A 16,675-nucleotide genomic window follows, 5' to 3' on the forward strand; every position below is an offset into this window, starting at 1 on the left:
GTAAATCTTAGCCTTGAGTTGATTTAGTAGCAGGAAGCATTTACGTAAGAGTGGATTGGAGTTCAGCGCTGTCCACGAAGTATTTCCAGTTTTCTAGTCCTATGTTCTGACTGCATCCCGTTGCTGCTCTGAAGCTCTGTGTAGCCATATGACTTGCTGAGGTCAATGGAACGTAAGCAGAAGGAATTTTTGCCACGTTTAGGGAGGAGCTTTATGAACTTAACTAGCATACAGTTGGCCAGACCCTTTGTTCTTCTGTTGGCGGTTAGAAAGCATGGAGATGAGGTCTCCCTTAGCCCAGACACCTGAGTGAGGCTGACAGTCTTCTGAGTCCCCCCCACCCCCCCACTCTCTTCCTGTCTGTCTACATGTGTAAAGCATCAAATGGAAGATTGCCACCATCTCATTTCCAAGTTAGGTTTCCAGTTACTCTCTGGATTTCTGTCTTCTACAAGCTGAATTTTTTAGATTTTCCTCTTTGGAGCGGCATTTGCAATCTGTTGGCCTAATCACCTAATCAGCCTGATCTTTTAAAATTATGTTTCATTGTTTGTTGTTTCCTCTGTCTCCAGTTTTTTAGTGGCATCTGGGAACCTTCAGGTACTGTTTTCCACAGACTAATAGAAAGTGCTTAAAATACCACCAAATAAAGCCCCCAAAGAGTCTGAAAACACAGGCTTTAAGCTGGTTATAAATCTGCAAAACAGTCCGGGGGTTAATTCCTCCCTAACCTACCCATTTGACTATTCTCTAGTTGCCAGAGTTGCATTCGTCTTTGAGCTCTTTTGTGTTCTGTGTTGGTGAAGGCAATCAAATCTTTAATAAATTATTCCTGCTAATTGACATATCTTCCTTTCTGAAAACAAATAAAAAACAAACAATATTTCTAAAGCTGAAAAATAAGAACATATCTATAATCATACTGGCACAATCCTTCAGTGACATGATTATTACCATTGTCTTTGTGAAGGATCTAGGATGAGATTTTATAGTTGAAACACAGATCACCCCTTGCTGGCATAATTATTATTCTTTTCTGAAAATTAATTGTGTACAGACCATAATTAGATGCTCACTAATGATTTGTTTTGAGTAAACTTGCAACAACTTAAAAAAATTTTTTTAAATTAATTAATTATTTTGAGAGAGAGTAAGAGGGGTAGGGGCAGAGAGAGGGGAGAGAGAGAATCCCAAACAGGCTCTGCACCATCAGCACAGAGCCGGATCCCGGGCTTGACCTCAAACCATGAGATCATGACCTGGGTTGAAACCAGGGGGCAGACACTTAACTGACTGAGTCACCCAGGTGCCCCTGCAGCAACTTTTTTCAGACTGGCTTATAACTTCTAGAATGTGATGATTTGCCCAAGAGAATACTGCACTATTTTCTGTATGCTGCCTTCAACTGCCATTTCCTTAGATTCAGATAGTCATGTCCTTGAAGTTGTGCTGATCTCTTAAAGGACAAAGAAAGAATCCACTACCATGGGAGGGTTTGCTGCCCTACTGTGTCGCACTGACTTTAAAATAATTTCCGACTTTGGTTTGCAACACTCCAGGGTGATTGCAATTTTTTGCAAGGGAGTTTTGCAAAACTCTGGAAATTATCAAAGAAAAATAACTCGAGTTAAAGAAAGAAAACTCCTCACCACATTGGCTTTTATGACGAGAGACATTTGAGGAAAGCAAGAAGATAGATTGTTCTAAATCAAAATACTTTCAAAAGCACTAGAGCGGGTACCCAGTGTGATGGTAGCACAAGTAGCAATATTTGCCAGCGAGACTCGAGTCATGTGAGATTCATTTTTCTCTGATAAAGTTAACACATTTGAAAAAAAAATTAAAGATGCTTTTAAGTATGATGTTATTCTTCAAGGTTTAAGTAATTTTACACACTCATTTTCAAGGAGATCAAGCCTTGTTTTGGGTAAAAAATGTTACAAATTTTGAAAAAAGTTTCTGAACTTTTTTTTTTTAACTTTAAAATATCTCCTAAATCATCATGGGGTCTGTTGAGGTTCAGCATAGGCTGTGACATTGTTTCTTTTGAGTATTCTTAGGAGTGGTATTGACATTTGAAGAATCTAAATGGCTAGAAACACAAGACAATGCAGTGACAGCAAATGCCATTTTGTCATCTGTGCAGAAATAAGCATTGAATGAATAGTGATTGCACTGTAAGAAATGTTGTACCAGTCCTGGCAACTTTGTTGATCTTGGAAACCTACTGTTTTCTAATCTGTGCTTGGTGACTTGTTAAGTTCCAGTATTATTTGCTTATTAACGAATCAGACTTTGTTCAAGACATTCCTGGCTATTGATTTCGCCTTAGTCAATAGTTTTATTGATTAGCCACTGAGACCAGAGCAGGGTATTCTGGTAGGTGCTGCCTAAGACTGGAAGAGAAATACTGCATTTTATAAGCCTGGACCCTGAACCCATACTGCCTAGCTTCAAATCCTGGTTCTGCTGCTTACTGGCTGGTTCAGAGTGTTTGACCTCTCTGTGCTTCAGTTTCCTCATTTATAAAAGAGGAATAATAATAGAAAATAGCTCAAATAGTTTTTTGATGATTAAATGAGTCCATGTGATGTAAAGGATTTAGAACAGCTACTGGCATTTGGGAAGCACCAATTGCTACTGTTAAGATAAATTGTAAAAAATTTCATTTTAATGGCAACGATAGATACGTGAGCTATTTACAAAAATAAAACAAAGTGACTACAGGGAAAACAATATTGACTAGAAATTAGAGCTGGATGCTGTATCCTAGTCTATTGTTTCTTTGATACATCCTATATCCTGGCTGATAAATGAGTATCACACTACTTGCCCCCATGTCCCACCGTTTGATAAAGAGAACCAAATGGAATAAAGCTCACTTACCGCATGAGTCTTCCTAAAATTTTTAGCCCAAATTGATTGCCCCTTCTTGGGCACTCTCTATGCTGTTGACTCACATTTTCATCATGATACTTAACACACTAAGTCTTGTACTATAGTAAATTCTTGATGTGCTTCTTTCTCCAACTAGATAAAGTCTTGGTGGTGGAGACACTGTCTTACTCACTTTTAAAAATCATCTAGCATTGTGACTTGGACATAATAGACATGTAATAAGTGTTTATTAAGAGGGTTCTGACAAACTTAGCTTGACAAATAAATAGAATTATTATCATTATTACTATTATAACTACTACACTATGTGACTTTACAGGGTGTAATTACGTGGGCTGTTGGCATGAATTCTAAGGGTAGAGTTGGGTGGGGTTTGAATGGAGCAGACTGCACGGGGATTATTTACATAAATTGTGGCTTCATGTATTTTTGTTTTCTCTCTGCATTATACCCTTACATTAAAATGCACACATTAGACGCAGCAAGTATTTTTCTAGCTTTTAATTGGGTCAGATGTGAAATAATTAATTATTATGGGGTTGCAAAAAGCCTTCTAATCCTTCCATGTTGTTACCACGTGATAAATGAGGCTTATGAAAATAACTACTTAGGTATTTGTCCAACTTCCAGCTGAAACTTGGAGGTTTATTTATTTATTCATTTATTCTTATAAAAAATTTCAATGTGTCTTTGCTACGTGCTAGACAGCGCACCGGGGCAGTGGGGACCCGCAGTACTCAAGTCCATTCTGTATGGATAAACAGGCATTTTCATTAAGAGGCAAACAAAATCAAACACTGTACTCTGTCCGAATGAACTTGAAAACCCTGTTGGGGATCTTTGATCTTAGTTTAACACGTTAGGTGTTTTTCTCTTCTTGCAGTAATTGGATCTATCAATTTGATAAACATAGCGCTCATATTAGGATATGGAAATGTGGATGGAAAATCTACATTTAAAATATATGGGGCTTGCTCTTAGAGGACTTTTACTCTAAGGACAAGGGTATAAGGAGAAGAGTGGCTGGGCCACTAGAGACTGTGCTGAGAACTGTCATCATTTTCATGCCTGAATTTGGGCAAGTAGCCTAACCTTGTTAGGTCATCAGTAAAACTAGGATAATAGCAAGCTGTTCCTAGATTTCCTCAGAGAATTAGATTTACAAACTCAAGAGGAAACAATGCTGCCTTTGCAATTCTGTGGCTAGGTCAATTTGATGTCCATAAACACTATTAGAAGTATATGTGAACATACATTTTCTCTCCTAAAATTCAGTAGAGTGACCCAGTGACCATGGTTCTGAAGTGTAAGGAATGGGAGGTACCAGAGAAATATGCCTTTATTCATCTCGTTGTGAATGTGTGACATCTGGATGTTTCTCATCAGTCTATCGTATTTCAAATACGTTCTTTTTTTTTTTTTTTAAACGTTTATTTATTTTTGGGACAGAGAAAGACAGAGCATGAACGGGAGAGGGGCAGAGAGAGAGGGAGACACAGAATCGGAAACAGGCTCCAGGCTCTGAGCCATCAGCCCAGAGCCTGACGCGGGGCTCGAACTCACGGACCGCGAGATCGTGACCTGAGCTGAAGTCGGACGCTTAACCGACTGCGCCACCCAGGCGCCCCTCAAATACATTCTTAATGCAAAGTTCTTAATGGGACGTGTTCTTTCATGCTTCATAAACCTCTGAAATCATATATTTCATTTAAAATAAAAATAGTTTAGAATGGAGCCACTATGCATTCAATTTCTTTCCAAACACAAAGCTTTACAAATTTGCATCAAAATAAAAAATCAAGACTGCTTAATTAAAACCTTGACACCATCAACCTCTTCAATTATGTGTTAAAGAGACAGGCATCCTGGGGATCCCAGTTAAAATCTGTGTACATCCCAATTGTCTCTGCTGTGTGCACATGAGGAGTTCACAGAGGGGGGAAAAGAGGTGCTTCAATAGAAAAAAAAATATTTAAAATTTCTCCAGACATGAATCATTTCACACTTTTTCAAACAGTTAGGAAGAGGGCAAGTCTGTCTTTTCAGAAGAATGAAGAATAGAAATTTAGGGCAGAATGTGTCATCTCTGTTCTATGTCTAAATTTCAATGAATGCTTTCTTTCTGAACACTAAAATTTTTATCTGATAATTGTTACTTAGAAAACAATTTCTAAGACTTGACCACTGGTTGTTTGGATGTATTCTGTAGACCATATTGAGTAAAGGGGGGAGGAGCAGGCTGTTTATTTCACTCCGCTAGGGTATATAAATTTTGTAGTGAGAGGACTGCTTTTCTTTACATCCTAATTCTTGTTGTCTTTACTATTATGTGCCTATTCTCAATTTCTTTTGCTAATGTGGAACCCAGCAGCTCTTTGTTCTCATTGTGTCTGTTGTCTCCCTTTCTTTGTGTTGCAGGGATACTGCTACCCGCATCTGCCACTGAGCATGCGGGAAAAATCCTTCAATAGATTCTTTACTTAGGACTTTCAGTAGTATTACTCCACTTCTCCAGGTTTTAGTAGTCGCCAGAATATCCAGAAGATAGACTGAAACTTGGAAAGGTGATACAGGTGGTTAAGTGGTGGTCTAGCAAGCTGGAACTCCAGATAGGAAGGGTCAGGGTAGCTGCCACACACGTTAATCTAATTTCTGGAGGCTCTCGCCAAGCAAGTTAAATGCAGAACACCCACCCTACAGGCAGAAGCTAGAGATACAGATTGATATCTGAGAAGACCCAAGTGTTTCTGAACAGAGCCATATCTAAAATCAATGAATGATAGGATGTGCTAGCAGCTCCAGAAGGATGCGGTACATTGTTACAAAGATTGGTATGTAAAGTCCCTGAGAAGGAACTTTCACTAGATAGCGTATCATCTGAGGATGAGAACCAGTTCTGTGCACTTTTCTCATAATAAAATCTTAGACTTTTCTCTGTGCTAAACACTTGCAATGCTAAGTCAATATTAATTGAATGAAACTAGTGATTCAACTCTTCTGCTTAAAAGCGTCCCCCTTCCACCGCCCCCCTCCCCAAGCAGATTTGCCAATGGTTTCCAGAAGATGTAAGGAGAGCAGGCTGGCAGGCAAGATTAGGGATATTGGGATAGAGGTCTAAGGTTTTGTTTTTCTCTGTCCTCTCCCGCTCCGTAAGTCTGACCTAATAGCTTGTAAATTATTAAAGAGATGGAGCACTGTACAATTTAACTCATGTTTCGCCCATAATGAGTCTTGCTTTTTTTGCTCACTGCTTGACGGCCAACTCGTGTCTGGCACAGTTAAGTGGTCAAGGATCTTTGGTTTGATAAATGTAAGAACATACATAGTATGGAAAACGTTCTTGTTTCATTATAACAAACACTGGCGGTAACAGAATAATTTAAATTTGACTACTTTAGAATAAACTAAACACTTGGCTCTTTAGCAGCTGGCCACTGTCTTCGAAGGATTTCTTCTTTCTTCTCCGCCTCTCTCCCACCATTTTGTTTCTGTATTACCAATTAATGGATTAATAGCATCGTCTCAAAGTCTTTATGTTCCACGTTTTCACTTTTCGGCCCTTATAGTTCCCTGGCCCTCTGGTTCTCTATAGGTTTCATAAACCAGTGGCTGGTGGCTAAGTTCCTTCGGCACAAGAGCTCTTGGACGGTAGCAAACCACCTGGCACAAGGTGCACCCCTCTAGGGCAGGCACCTGCAGAGACTTTTTTGGAACCCCGCCCCTGGTTCAGAGATCCGCGCAGTTCGCACTCTCCGCAGCTGCGGGAGGAAGTGCCTGTGACGGGAAAGTTCAGGCCAGGTCCAATCAAGCACCGTGGGGTTAGGTGGCGGAAGCGGGGCCTCAGGACCCCAGGACCCCAGCCCAGGCTGCTAGCGGGGCCCGAGGGAGCTCCTCTTCCACCCCACCGGCCCCGCCCACCCGGCGTTCGCGCCCCGCCCCGCCCCCGGGCCGCGGCTAAAACCCGGAGCCGCCGCTGCGCCCAGGGGACTGGAGGGACGCTCTGAGCATGTGCAGAGCTGCTTGGCGGCGGCTCCCTCGGCGGGAGGCTGGGGCTCGGTGCTGATGCTAACACCCGACTCGGCCTCTACCCCAGCGTGGTCGGCGCCCCGGGCCCGGGCGGCTGGGAAGGAGCCGTAGCCTCCCCGCGGCCCGAGGAGCAGGCGCGGCGGCGCGCACCCCCCGGCGGCCGCGGCGCCCTCGGGGCCCACGATGATGGCGGAGCAGGTGAAATGCGCCTCGGCAGGGGGCGGCTCCGGAGCGGGCTCCGGGCCGGTGGTGAACGCGGAGCTGGAGGTGAAGAAGCTGCAGGAGCTAGTGCGTAAGCTGGAGAAGCAGAACGAGCAGCTGCGGAGCCGGGCGGCCAGCGCGGCCGCCGCCCCGCACCTGCTGCTGCTGCCGCCACCGCCGCCCGCCGCGCCGCCCCCCGCCGGGGCCTGCAGCCCGTTGGGACCGCGGAGCCCCCCGGCCGTCGCCGCCTCGGGGGGCCTGGGGCTGGGGCTGGCGTTGGGCGCCGGGGGCGGCGGCGGCGGCAGCGGCGGCTCCAGCCCCGCGTTCCCGGGGACCTACTGCCTGCCCAGCCCGGCGCCCTCCCTGCTCTGCAGCCTGGCGCAGCCCCCGGAGGCACCCTTCGTCTACTTCAAGCCGGCGGCGGGCTTCTTCGGCGCGGGCGGTGGCGGGCCGGAGCCGGGGGGCGCGGGGACGCCGCCGGGGGGAGCCACCGCGCCGCCCTCGCCTCCCTCGCCTCCCTCGCCGCCCCCGACGCTGCTGGACGAGGTGGAGCCGCTGGACCTGGAGAGCGTGGCCGCTTGGCGGGACGAGGACGACTACACCTGGTATTGCCGAGCTCCGGTCTCTCCCCCGGAACCCTGGCCTCCGAGGCCCCGGGACGGCGGGGAGGGCGTGGGCTGGGAGGAAGAGGGGGACCTCGCCATTGCCCCCGGACGTGGTGGCCTGGCAGGTGCCCAACTCGGCGACGAGCTGAGGCTTTTCATGAGGGCGGAAACCTGTTTCTCATAGCTCAGGCTGACCCAGCTGGGGATGGATTGGTCCCCTTCATCTCGCTGTATTCTGCTTTCTGCTGAGTATTCGGTCCCAAGCTCCTTTTTCGCATTAACTGAAAAATCTATGCCGTCTTTTTGCTACCCAGTCCTGCGTTTTTCTCCCAGTCATTTTTGGGAGTAACGGGGGATGGGCAGGGTTTGGCCTCAGTTTGCGACCGTTCCCTGTCTTTTCTCCCCAGCGAACGCTGGACAGGCTTTGCGTATCGTCCCTTTCCGTGGCATCCCGAGCCGCCTGGTGATGGATCTCTCCTTAGAGATTCGTTCTTGCAGTTTGACTTGTGCAGTCGCATGTCCTCTTTTGCTGCATTTTCATTGATAGCTTCTCATTTCAAAGACTGACTTGGTTTTTGAAATGTGCTGCCACCACCGGCTTTCCTATCAGTAATGATGTCAAAAAATGAGGGCTTTTCGGGGAATGGAGTGAGCAGCTTGAAAACACTGTTACTTAGAAACCAAGGATCTGTCTTTAATTTTTTTTTTTTAATCAAACTGTTGATTGAATAAAAGTGAGATTAGAAAAACTTTTTAAAAATTTTTTTAGAAGCCGTAAGTTGGTTATCAGAAAACTTGTGGCTGGTAGCATCTTTTCATTTGAAATCTGGTTCGCCCTTTCTGTGTTCCAACCGTGACTCACTTTGGGGAGGTCTAGTTCCCTTTTCATGCTGCTTACTCGTGGAGTAAGTCCTTTCATGACTGATTTCTTTTAGTTGGCTCATATGCTTTCCTCCGTCACTAGAGGTAGTGGGATATGGTAAGATGAGCAGAAGTCCCAGATGAGGTAGAACTTGGTCCCTGCAGGGAAAACCAACAGCATTCACCTCTGCAGAGCTATGTGGCATGGAATGGTTGTAGTCCTTTTATCTAGGGTCGTTTTACTTAGGACCCTTCCTGTTTTGGGTCAGCTGGATTTTCCTCACTCTCTGTGTTCCTGTTGCATGAACACACAGCGGGAATGAGAAATGGAGAACCTTCCTGGTTTCCTATTGAGAACTGTAGTGCTCCTTTAGACTCTTAGAACTCAGACTGCAAAAGTTTAGTAACCAATTGATTTGATTGGGAGAATCAAAATGTACGGGAGCTACAGCAAAGCAAACTCCCCCTCCCCCTCCTCCTCAGTACTCGTCCAAAGCAAACTCCTCCTCCCCTCCTCCTCCTTCGTACTTGTCCGCAGCTGTGCTGGTAGCTCAAGTTGTAAAAATCAAAACCGCTTACCACTTTGGGGAGAGTTAAGCCATTCTTTAGAAGTTACACCTTTATTTTTGTGAAGCCCAGGCTGTATTGTAAACGCAGTTTCAACCTGAATATGGTACTAGAAGATGCTCTCATGCTGGTTGTTCTTAGGTTCTGTGATAACTATAAGCCCTTAGGCCACTTTCAGATTATTTTATGTTGATTTAGTCCCCACTTGGCCTTTCCTAGAGATAACGTACTTAAATAGTAAAGGAGAACTTGTTTGTGTTTTTGATCCTATGCGTTAAAAATATTAGCATTTTAAAATGTGTTATGATATACTTACTGTTGTCTAACTATTGCTAGAATTTTGGTATGTAGGCTTTCCTTTTGTAGTTTTCTGTTCTTCAAAAAAGTATTGAAATGACTGAAAAACAATGACCTCCTTAGTAGGATTACTGTTAGCCCTTCAGATGGTTCCCAGTGAATGTAAATTATAGCGGGTTCTACTGATTTCACTCATCGAGTAGTTAGGTGACTACATAAATCAGTGCCTTGACACTTTACAAATGTTTCTCCAGACAAGTGGCATACTGTTTTATGGAGTATCTTTCTCAAAACAAACCTAGGATTAGAATCTCATGTGGAAAAACAGAGGGATCATTACTCTCAGGTGGGATGTAACTTAAACAATTTTAAGGTCGCCTGATTTACAGAAACCTTTCATGGCGTTTTGTACACTAAGGTATTTTTGTATTGCAGTATTTTGGCCTGTTGATAAATAAACAGGGTCTGATTTTCAAAGTTTAACCCGCTTGTAAATGCTTGCAAAGCTCTGATTTTCCTTCATCACTGCAAACTGTTTAAGTACCTGTCCTGTAGTGTCACAGATAGGGTGCTTTTCATTGGATTCCCTAGATGTTTGCAGGGAAGCAACGTATTTTTATTTCCCCTGTTAAGAAACAACTGTAGTGGATAAGAAGTAACTGAATATTTTTAAAATATCTAAAAATAGTTTTACATTTTCACTGTAAAAAAAAATAAACACACAAAACAACCCAACACAGAAGTGAGTGTCAAGTCACAGGAGTCTCCCCTCTTGTTCAGTTCACTGCCATGATTGAGTTTACCCCTGTTAACATTCTGTAGATCCTTCAAGATCAAAACATGATTATACCAATCAATATGCAAATATATACACATCAATTTTTTTACTTACCTTTCACTGAACATATCTTGGACATCTTTGTCTCCCTGTGACAATCGCATCATTGTTAAAGTAACAGTAGTAAGGATCGGCTTACTGTTAACATATTGCTTATAATTTTTCATGCATTTTTATCATGATTTCATCCTTGGGGGCTAAACAAAATTGATATTTGATTATTTAGAAAAGTATTTCCCACTAAGATGTCTTATCTTCAGGAAAGAAATTCACAAACTTAGATTAATTCTTGAATATTTTAAGAAGTTCTTTCCTATAGGTCCATTTTATTCTAATAAAACTTTGGACTATAACTGTTAACATTTTATTAACCTGGACAACTCTTGGCTCAAGAGCTATGTGTAGAAGGAAATCAGTGACTCATAGAATCAGTATTTGCTTGATGATGGTTGATTAGTTAATGAACGATCAGTCAGGTCTCTTAGATCTTTTCCCCAAACAATTATTTAATCTATAAGCATCTTCTGTTTACAAAAAACAAAAAACAAAACTTTGTAAGAAGGATGGTGTGTTCTGCTTTTCATTTTGATGAAAAGCTTTGAAAGAAAATAATGGTCTCATGTCTTCAAATATTCATCCCAGTTGAATTTGAATTGTTTGATTTTGCTTTAATCTTAGCACAGGGCTGTTAGAAATAAGTGTCTCAGAAAACTAGATTTTGGTTCCAGAACCTTAATTCTTTAATCTGTCCAGTTGTTTTGATCCCATAGTAAACTTCTCATCCTGCTCTACGGAATCTTCAGTGATCTTCCTGCTAATCTGACAGCCTTCACTTTCCAGAAGACCGTAGGTGAGAAAGTAAAGGGGGAATCTGTGTCAGGAGCAAATACGAAGGTCCAAGGATTGAAGTGTTGATACATACCTGGACCGTGTGACTGCATGATATGCCAGCCTGTAAGAAGGATGGTTTCAGGATCACTGTCTCAGTGTCGCCAGGCTGAGAGGCACCAGGGTATAAGGAGGAGAAATCAGATTGGTATGAAGTGGTAAGGGGAGCAGTAAGTTAACTGTGTACTAGACCTTTCCATGACCCATTTCAGCTCCCCTGTATCGTGATTGAGGGACTGAAGCTCCAAGGTGGAATGATTTCCAAAGGCTCCACCAGTTAGTTACTGAAAGGTTAAGACCACATTTCAGATTGTTTACACAGATTCTGAAGCGTTTACACCACTGATATTTTCCCCTAGCTTGGTTATGACCCATTAGTGTGTTATAAAGTCAGTTTAGTGGATTGACCAGCATTCCTTTTTTAAAAAATGAAGAGCAGAATATAAAATCAGAATGCATCGTGTCTTATAACACAAATTTGTCTTGATTAAACTTCAGTTTTACATGTGTGTGCCCTGGCTTGAAGTGGTAATTGTATTTGTGCGATATGATCACAGTCAGGAAAATTCAATTTTACACCGTTTGAAAGCAAGACAGTCTTGGGGAAAGTAGGTGGAGAAGCACAGCTCTCTGAAGATAGGGCAGCACTGGGGAAAGTCAGGTCTTGCACACCTCAATCAGGAAGACAGGTCTATATTCAGAAAATGCCAAATAAAAATATGCCAGCTAACATAAAATACAGTCCTACAGGGCCTTTATTTTAGTGAAGTGGCAATTAGAAGAATATTGAGACTTATGTAAAAAGGATGTGGCAGAGATTTTGAACTTGCCCAATTGGAAAGGACAGGAGAAACGTTCATAATTATACAAGGGGGAAATGGTGATATGTACAAACTAAGGAAAATTTAATGAATGAGATATTCATCTTTCACGTGTAACACCCAAGACCCTGGACAGCTGGCTAAATCATTGCCAATTCTTTATCAGAGCTGCTGAACACCTTGTACTATGCATATGGCACAGCTAAATTAGACCACCTAAACTGTTTTTTCCATAATTGATTTTCAGCAAAAAGACCAGAGGGTGCTTCACTTTCTGACAATGCTAATTGAAAACCTGAGTGTTTTCTAGAAGCAAATGGAGTTGACTGAAGCATGTGCTGAGGTCTTTGAAACACTGCAGTGAGACATAGAAATAAAAATTTAAATTGAACTGTGGAGGGTTGGGGGGAGAGTCTTATAGGACAATTCCATAACTGAAATTTGGATTTCATGTGTCCTTTTAAGAGCTTAGTGGTGGGAAGTTTGCTTTGCAGTGGCTGACCATTTTGACCCTAGCAGGTGCTGGTGAATCAAACACTTGAATTTGACTAAAGATTGATCGATTGTGCTTATCAGTGCTAATGTTTTAGCTTTTCTTAAAATAGAACTTGCGATGATTGAAGGCTCTTAAATTACATGTCTGAAAACTGCCACATATTACTTCTCAGTGACAGGTTCCTAAAATCTATGTATATATTTTGCTGTGTCCTTTGTTTTTGTGTTATCAGAAGGATGACTTTAGAACCAAATGTCTACTTGAGAGTAACTGAGATTTCTGGGTCGTTGTAATACTTCCTTTGAAACCTTCGGATTATTATTTTGGTTATTCCTGTCCCTCCCCATGTTAGCACTTGTATTAAGTGAGGCCATCAAGAATGAAATGTGTGGAAAAGAAGAGATTCTGTGAGAAAACTAACCGTTTCTAGTCATGTGCTTTTGGAAGTTATTGAAGCAAGGTTAAAGAAACTTAAGAGTGTGACATTTTAAAGATAGCTTTTCTAATATTTGAAGAATTCTCAAGTTTTAGATGAAGGTTTTTCTTATATTCTTGCCAGATTGTAATATAGTTTCATCCATAAAGCTATAGAATTTGAAAGAGCAGTTTGGAAGGCAGGAGGTATGCTGTATTAATGATGGCAAATTAGGATACTGTGATGACAAATAAGGTGATTTTTATGACTTTTAGGAAGATTGGAACCATGTAGGAGAAATACAAGTTTTACCTTGCTTATCTAATTTTGGAGTTATGTTGTACTCAAGGAGTCTGGAGTTATGTGATCTCCATCTGCCTTTTTTCTTTATTTACATCCAGCTCTACGCCTAGCCATAGAAATAGTAGGCTCAGAGCTATCCTGGGTAGGTTGTTTGGAGACTGACTGAAAATGATCACTTGGTTTTTGTTTTTGTTAAGTTTGTGAGAGAGAGAGGGAGGGAGGGAGGAAGGAGGGGGGGAGAGAGACAGTGTGAGTGGGGGAGGGGCAGAGAGGGGGAAAGACAGAGAATCCCAAGCAGGCTTCGCACTGTCAGTGCAGAGCCCAATGCTATGCGGAGGTTGAACTCATGAACCGCGAGATCATGACCTGAGCTGAAATCAAGCCAGAAGCTTAACCGACTCAGCCACCCAGGTGCTCCTGAAAATGATCACCTGTCTTCATATCATCCATTTGCACAAGGCTTCTAAAGTTTTATTAAGGTAATGCAACAAATACGGCAAGGCTTTTTATAGAAAGCAGCAGCCCTCTATCGTTCCTACCTCTGAGTCTTCCACAGAGGCATCACTTGATACTCGTCTGGCTCTGTGTTTCACTTTTTATTTCTAAACAGTCCTCCATACTGTCTTAGACATTTGTAGACTTGTTTTGGAAGATGAAGACTAAGCTCTCTTCTCTTCACCCCCAAAACGTCATATCTGCTTTCCCTACTCCTAATGGGATCTTTGGATTAAATCCTATGTAACGCCTGTATTATAACTGTTCTTAGCTGAGCCCTGTGAATTGTGTGTTACATTTATTTTCCTCTAATCCCTCTGTTGCTCCAAGAGTTAGTAATGGATTCTCTTTTTCCCCTTCAATTTCTTTAATCCCTATTACTAATTTTTTCAAATACTCTATAAAAGCCATATATTCCTTGATTAGGTCATATATATCTGACAGTTTCTCTCTCCCCCCCCCCCTTTTTGAGGAAGTGTGTGTGCAAGTGGGGGAGAGGAGCAGAGGGAGAGAAAGAATCTTAAGTAGGCTCCACACTCAGTGGGCTTGATCCCATGATCCTAGGATCATGACTTGAACTGAAACCAAGAGTGGGATGCCCAACCAACTGAGCCACCCAGGCACCCCCATTTGAGTCTCATATCTGTTTTAAAAAATTTATGCCATTCCTTCTGGAACTTTTAAGCCCATTGCTCTAGTCTTTACTGTTTGCTTCTTAGGCTGCAGGCACAGTGCTGTTTCTATGGGAATTCTTTAGGTTTCTTGCCTTTGTAGGATCCCCCATTTTTAAAATTCTTTGTCTTCATAGTTCATTTATTCTGGTAGGTGGGACACAGCTTCTAATAGCTTTATGAGAAAGGGCACATTTATGAGAAGTACACTGTGAAATCTTGTATATTTCAAAATGTCTTTATCAGGGTGCCTGGGTGGCTCAGTTAAGCGTCGGGCTTTTGAATTTGGCTCAGGTCATGATCTCATAGTTCATGGGTTCAAGCTCCACATTGGGCTCTGTGCTGGCAGTATGGAACCTGCTTGGGATTCTCTCTCTCTCCCTCTCTGCTCCTACCCAACTCTCATTGTCTCTGACTCTCTCAAAATGAATAAAAAAATAAAAATGTCTTTTTTCTCATAAAGATTCATAGTTGGGCTGGATATAAAAGTCTAAGTCAGTTACTTTTCCTTATGTTTGAAGGCATTGTTCTGTTTTCTAATTTTTATTGTGTTTTATATATTGAAGTGTACTGTGATTTGGATACCTAATCCTTCTTGATTTCTTTAGCTTTCTTTATCCCTAGTTTTCTAAAACGTCACGTTGTGCCTTGAAAGAGGCCTCTCTATTTGTCGTACTGGACTTTGTAGGTGTTTTCACTTTAGAGCCCAGTGGCCTGCCTTCAATTCTCAGAATTTTTCTGCCTTTTTTAAAAAAAATAACTTTTTCCCGTGTGTGTGTGTGTGTGTGTGTGTGTGTGTGTTTTAGAACCTGTAAAATAAGGTGCAGGCCCACCTGTACAATCATTTAATTTTTTAATCTGTCTTCTTTCATTGAAAGTAAATCTGTCTTTGTTTTGCATCTGGAAGACTTCTTGATCTTTCAAACTCACTTATTGAATTTTCTGTTTCTGCTAAAATAGTTTCATTTTCCAAGAATGAAGAAACCCTTCCTTCCTTCCTTTCTTTTTTTTTTTTTTTTTTTTTTGTGTGAAAGCAATGTTTTCTCTCAGATGATACCAATTTTAGTTGTTTTAGATTTTTCATCAGTTCCATGCATTGATTTCTCAGTTCTTTTTTTCTCTACTTTTAGTCTCAGCCTTCTATTTACAAGGAATAGTCTAGGTATCTGGTGTCATTGATTATCTGTTTATACCCAAAGGAGACAGTTACTGAAATTTATCTGAAGTTCGGCATGGGTAGAGCTCTTCATAAGTGATTGGATGGGTAGTCAGTTCACATTTCATTCAGCATTTCTAGGTCTTCTCTTGGGTTCATCTGTTTCTCCAGACACAATGCTTCTATACTGCTGAGAGATAGAAGTAATTCAGTCAATTCTAGGAATGTAAAGGGAGAATGGGGCTAGGGTTTTAACCAGTCAGCATGTAGACTTTCATTTCACGTCTCTGGCTCAGTAAAGTACTTCATCCTTCGTTCTGCTAAATTGATGTGCCTGAAGTCAGAACTTCTGGGTCAGCCTGTCCAGATCTTAAGTTGGCTCTGGTCTTAAGTTGTGATGGCAAAGAGGTGGTGGGACTGAGCCTGTTGGGAGTGAGCAATGCTTTTGAATATGCTACAAGGCTGTGTGGTCAAATTAAAGAACTATATTGCATAGGCCTAAGGGATTAAGGAAATCTTCTTAAAGAGTTCCCGTATAAGTAAGAAAATCCACAAAAAATGACCTCAAATGTCCAACTGAGGCAACCTGGTTGGTAAGCTTTCTTATAGAAGATAAGAGCAGTTCTTATGATGCTAGAGGTAATGGGCAGAGCAGTGCTTCAGACAGTAGCTTCCTGTGGCAGCTGAGAGGATTTGAGAAAAAGCAGAGACTCAAGTGGTGACCTGAATTTGTGCGTTAAACAGTGAGGATAACTTACTAAAGAAGTCTAAAGATAATTTCCACAGTTGACTAAATTAGTGGTTCATTTCTGTCAGGGCTGTGGCACCTACTTGTTTCACCTGAATTCATCTGATTCACCTTGAGATGGCTACTCAAGTCTCAAGGACACTGAGGGACAGAAAACAGTAGGTTCCTGTCTTGTGAATTTTTTAGCTTTATTGAGACAGTAGTGAAGTATAAGCTGCCTATATTAAAATATATTATTTGATAGATTTTGACATATGTACACACCAATAAAACCATCACAATTAAGAAGAGTGGACATATCTTAATGCTCCAAGTTTCTTTGTGGCCCTTTGTATGCCCTCTCTCCTCCTGCCTACCTCCCATCAAGGCAACCACTGGTCTGCTTTTGG

At 42.0% G+C, this 16,675-nt stretch overlaps 1 protein-coding gene across 3 annotated transcripts in view; it reads left to right on the top strand.

The window, feature by feature from the left end:
* The first annotated feature begins 6,890 nt into the window (after positions 1–6,890).
* Positions 6,891–16,675, top strand: part of SLAIN1 (SLAIN motif family member 1) — a 62,655-nt gene continuing 52,870 nt past the window's right edge. For 2 of the 3 annotated variants that reach the window (XM_030312291.1, XM_030312301.1), the window contains exon 1: positions 6,891–7,730. In XM_030312291.1, coding sequence (XP_030168151.1) covers positions 7,108–7,730 — 623 coding nt within the window. In that variant the 5' untranslated portion in view covers positions 6,891–7,107. Of the gene's footprint in view, positions 7,731–10,576; positions 11,144–16,675 lie in introns of those variants that run through there. The other variant, XM_030312311.1, reaches the window with a different exon arrangement.

The sequence above is a fragment of the Lynx canadensis genome, chromosome A1, assembly GCF_007474595.2.
Source record: "Lynx canadensis isolate LIC74 chromosome A1, mLynCan4.pri.v2, whole genome shotgun sequence".
In the NCBI taxonomy this organism is placed as follows: domain Eukaryota; kingdom Metazoa; phylum Chordata; class Mammalia; order Carnivora; family Felidae; genus Lynx; species Lynx canadensis.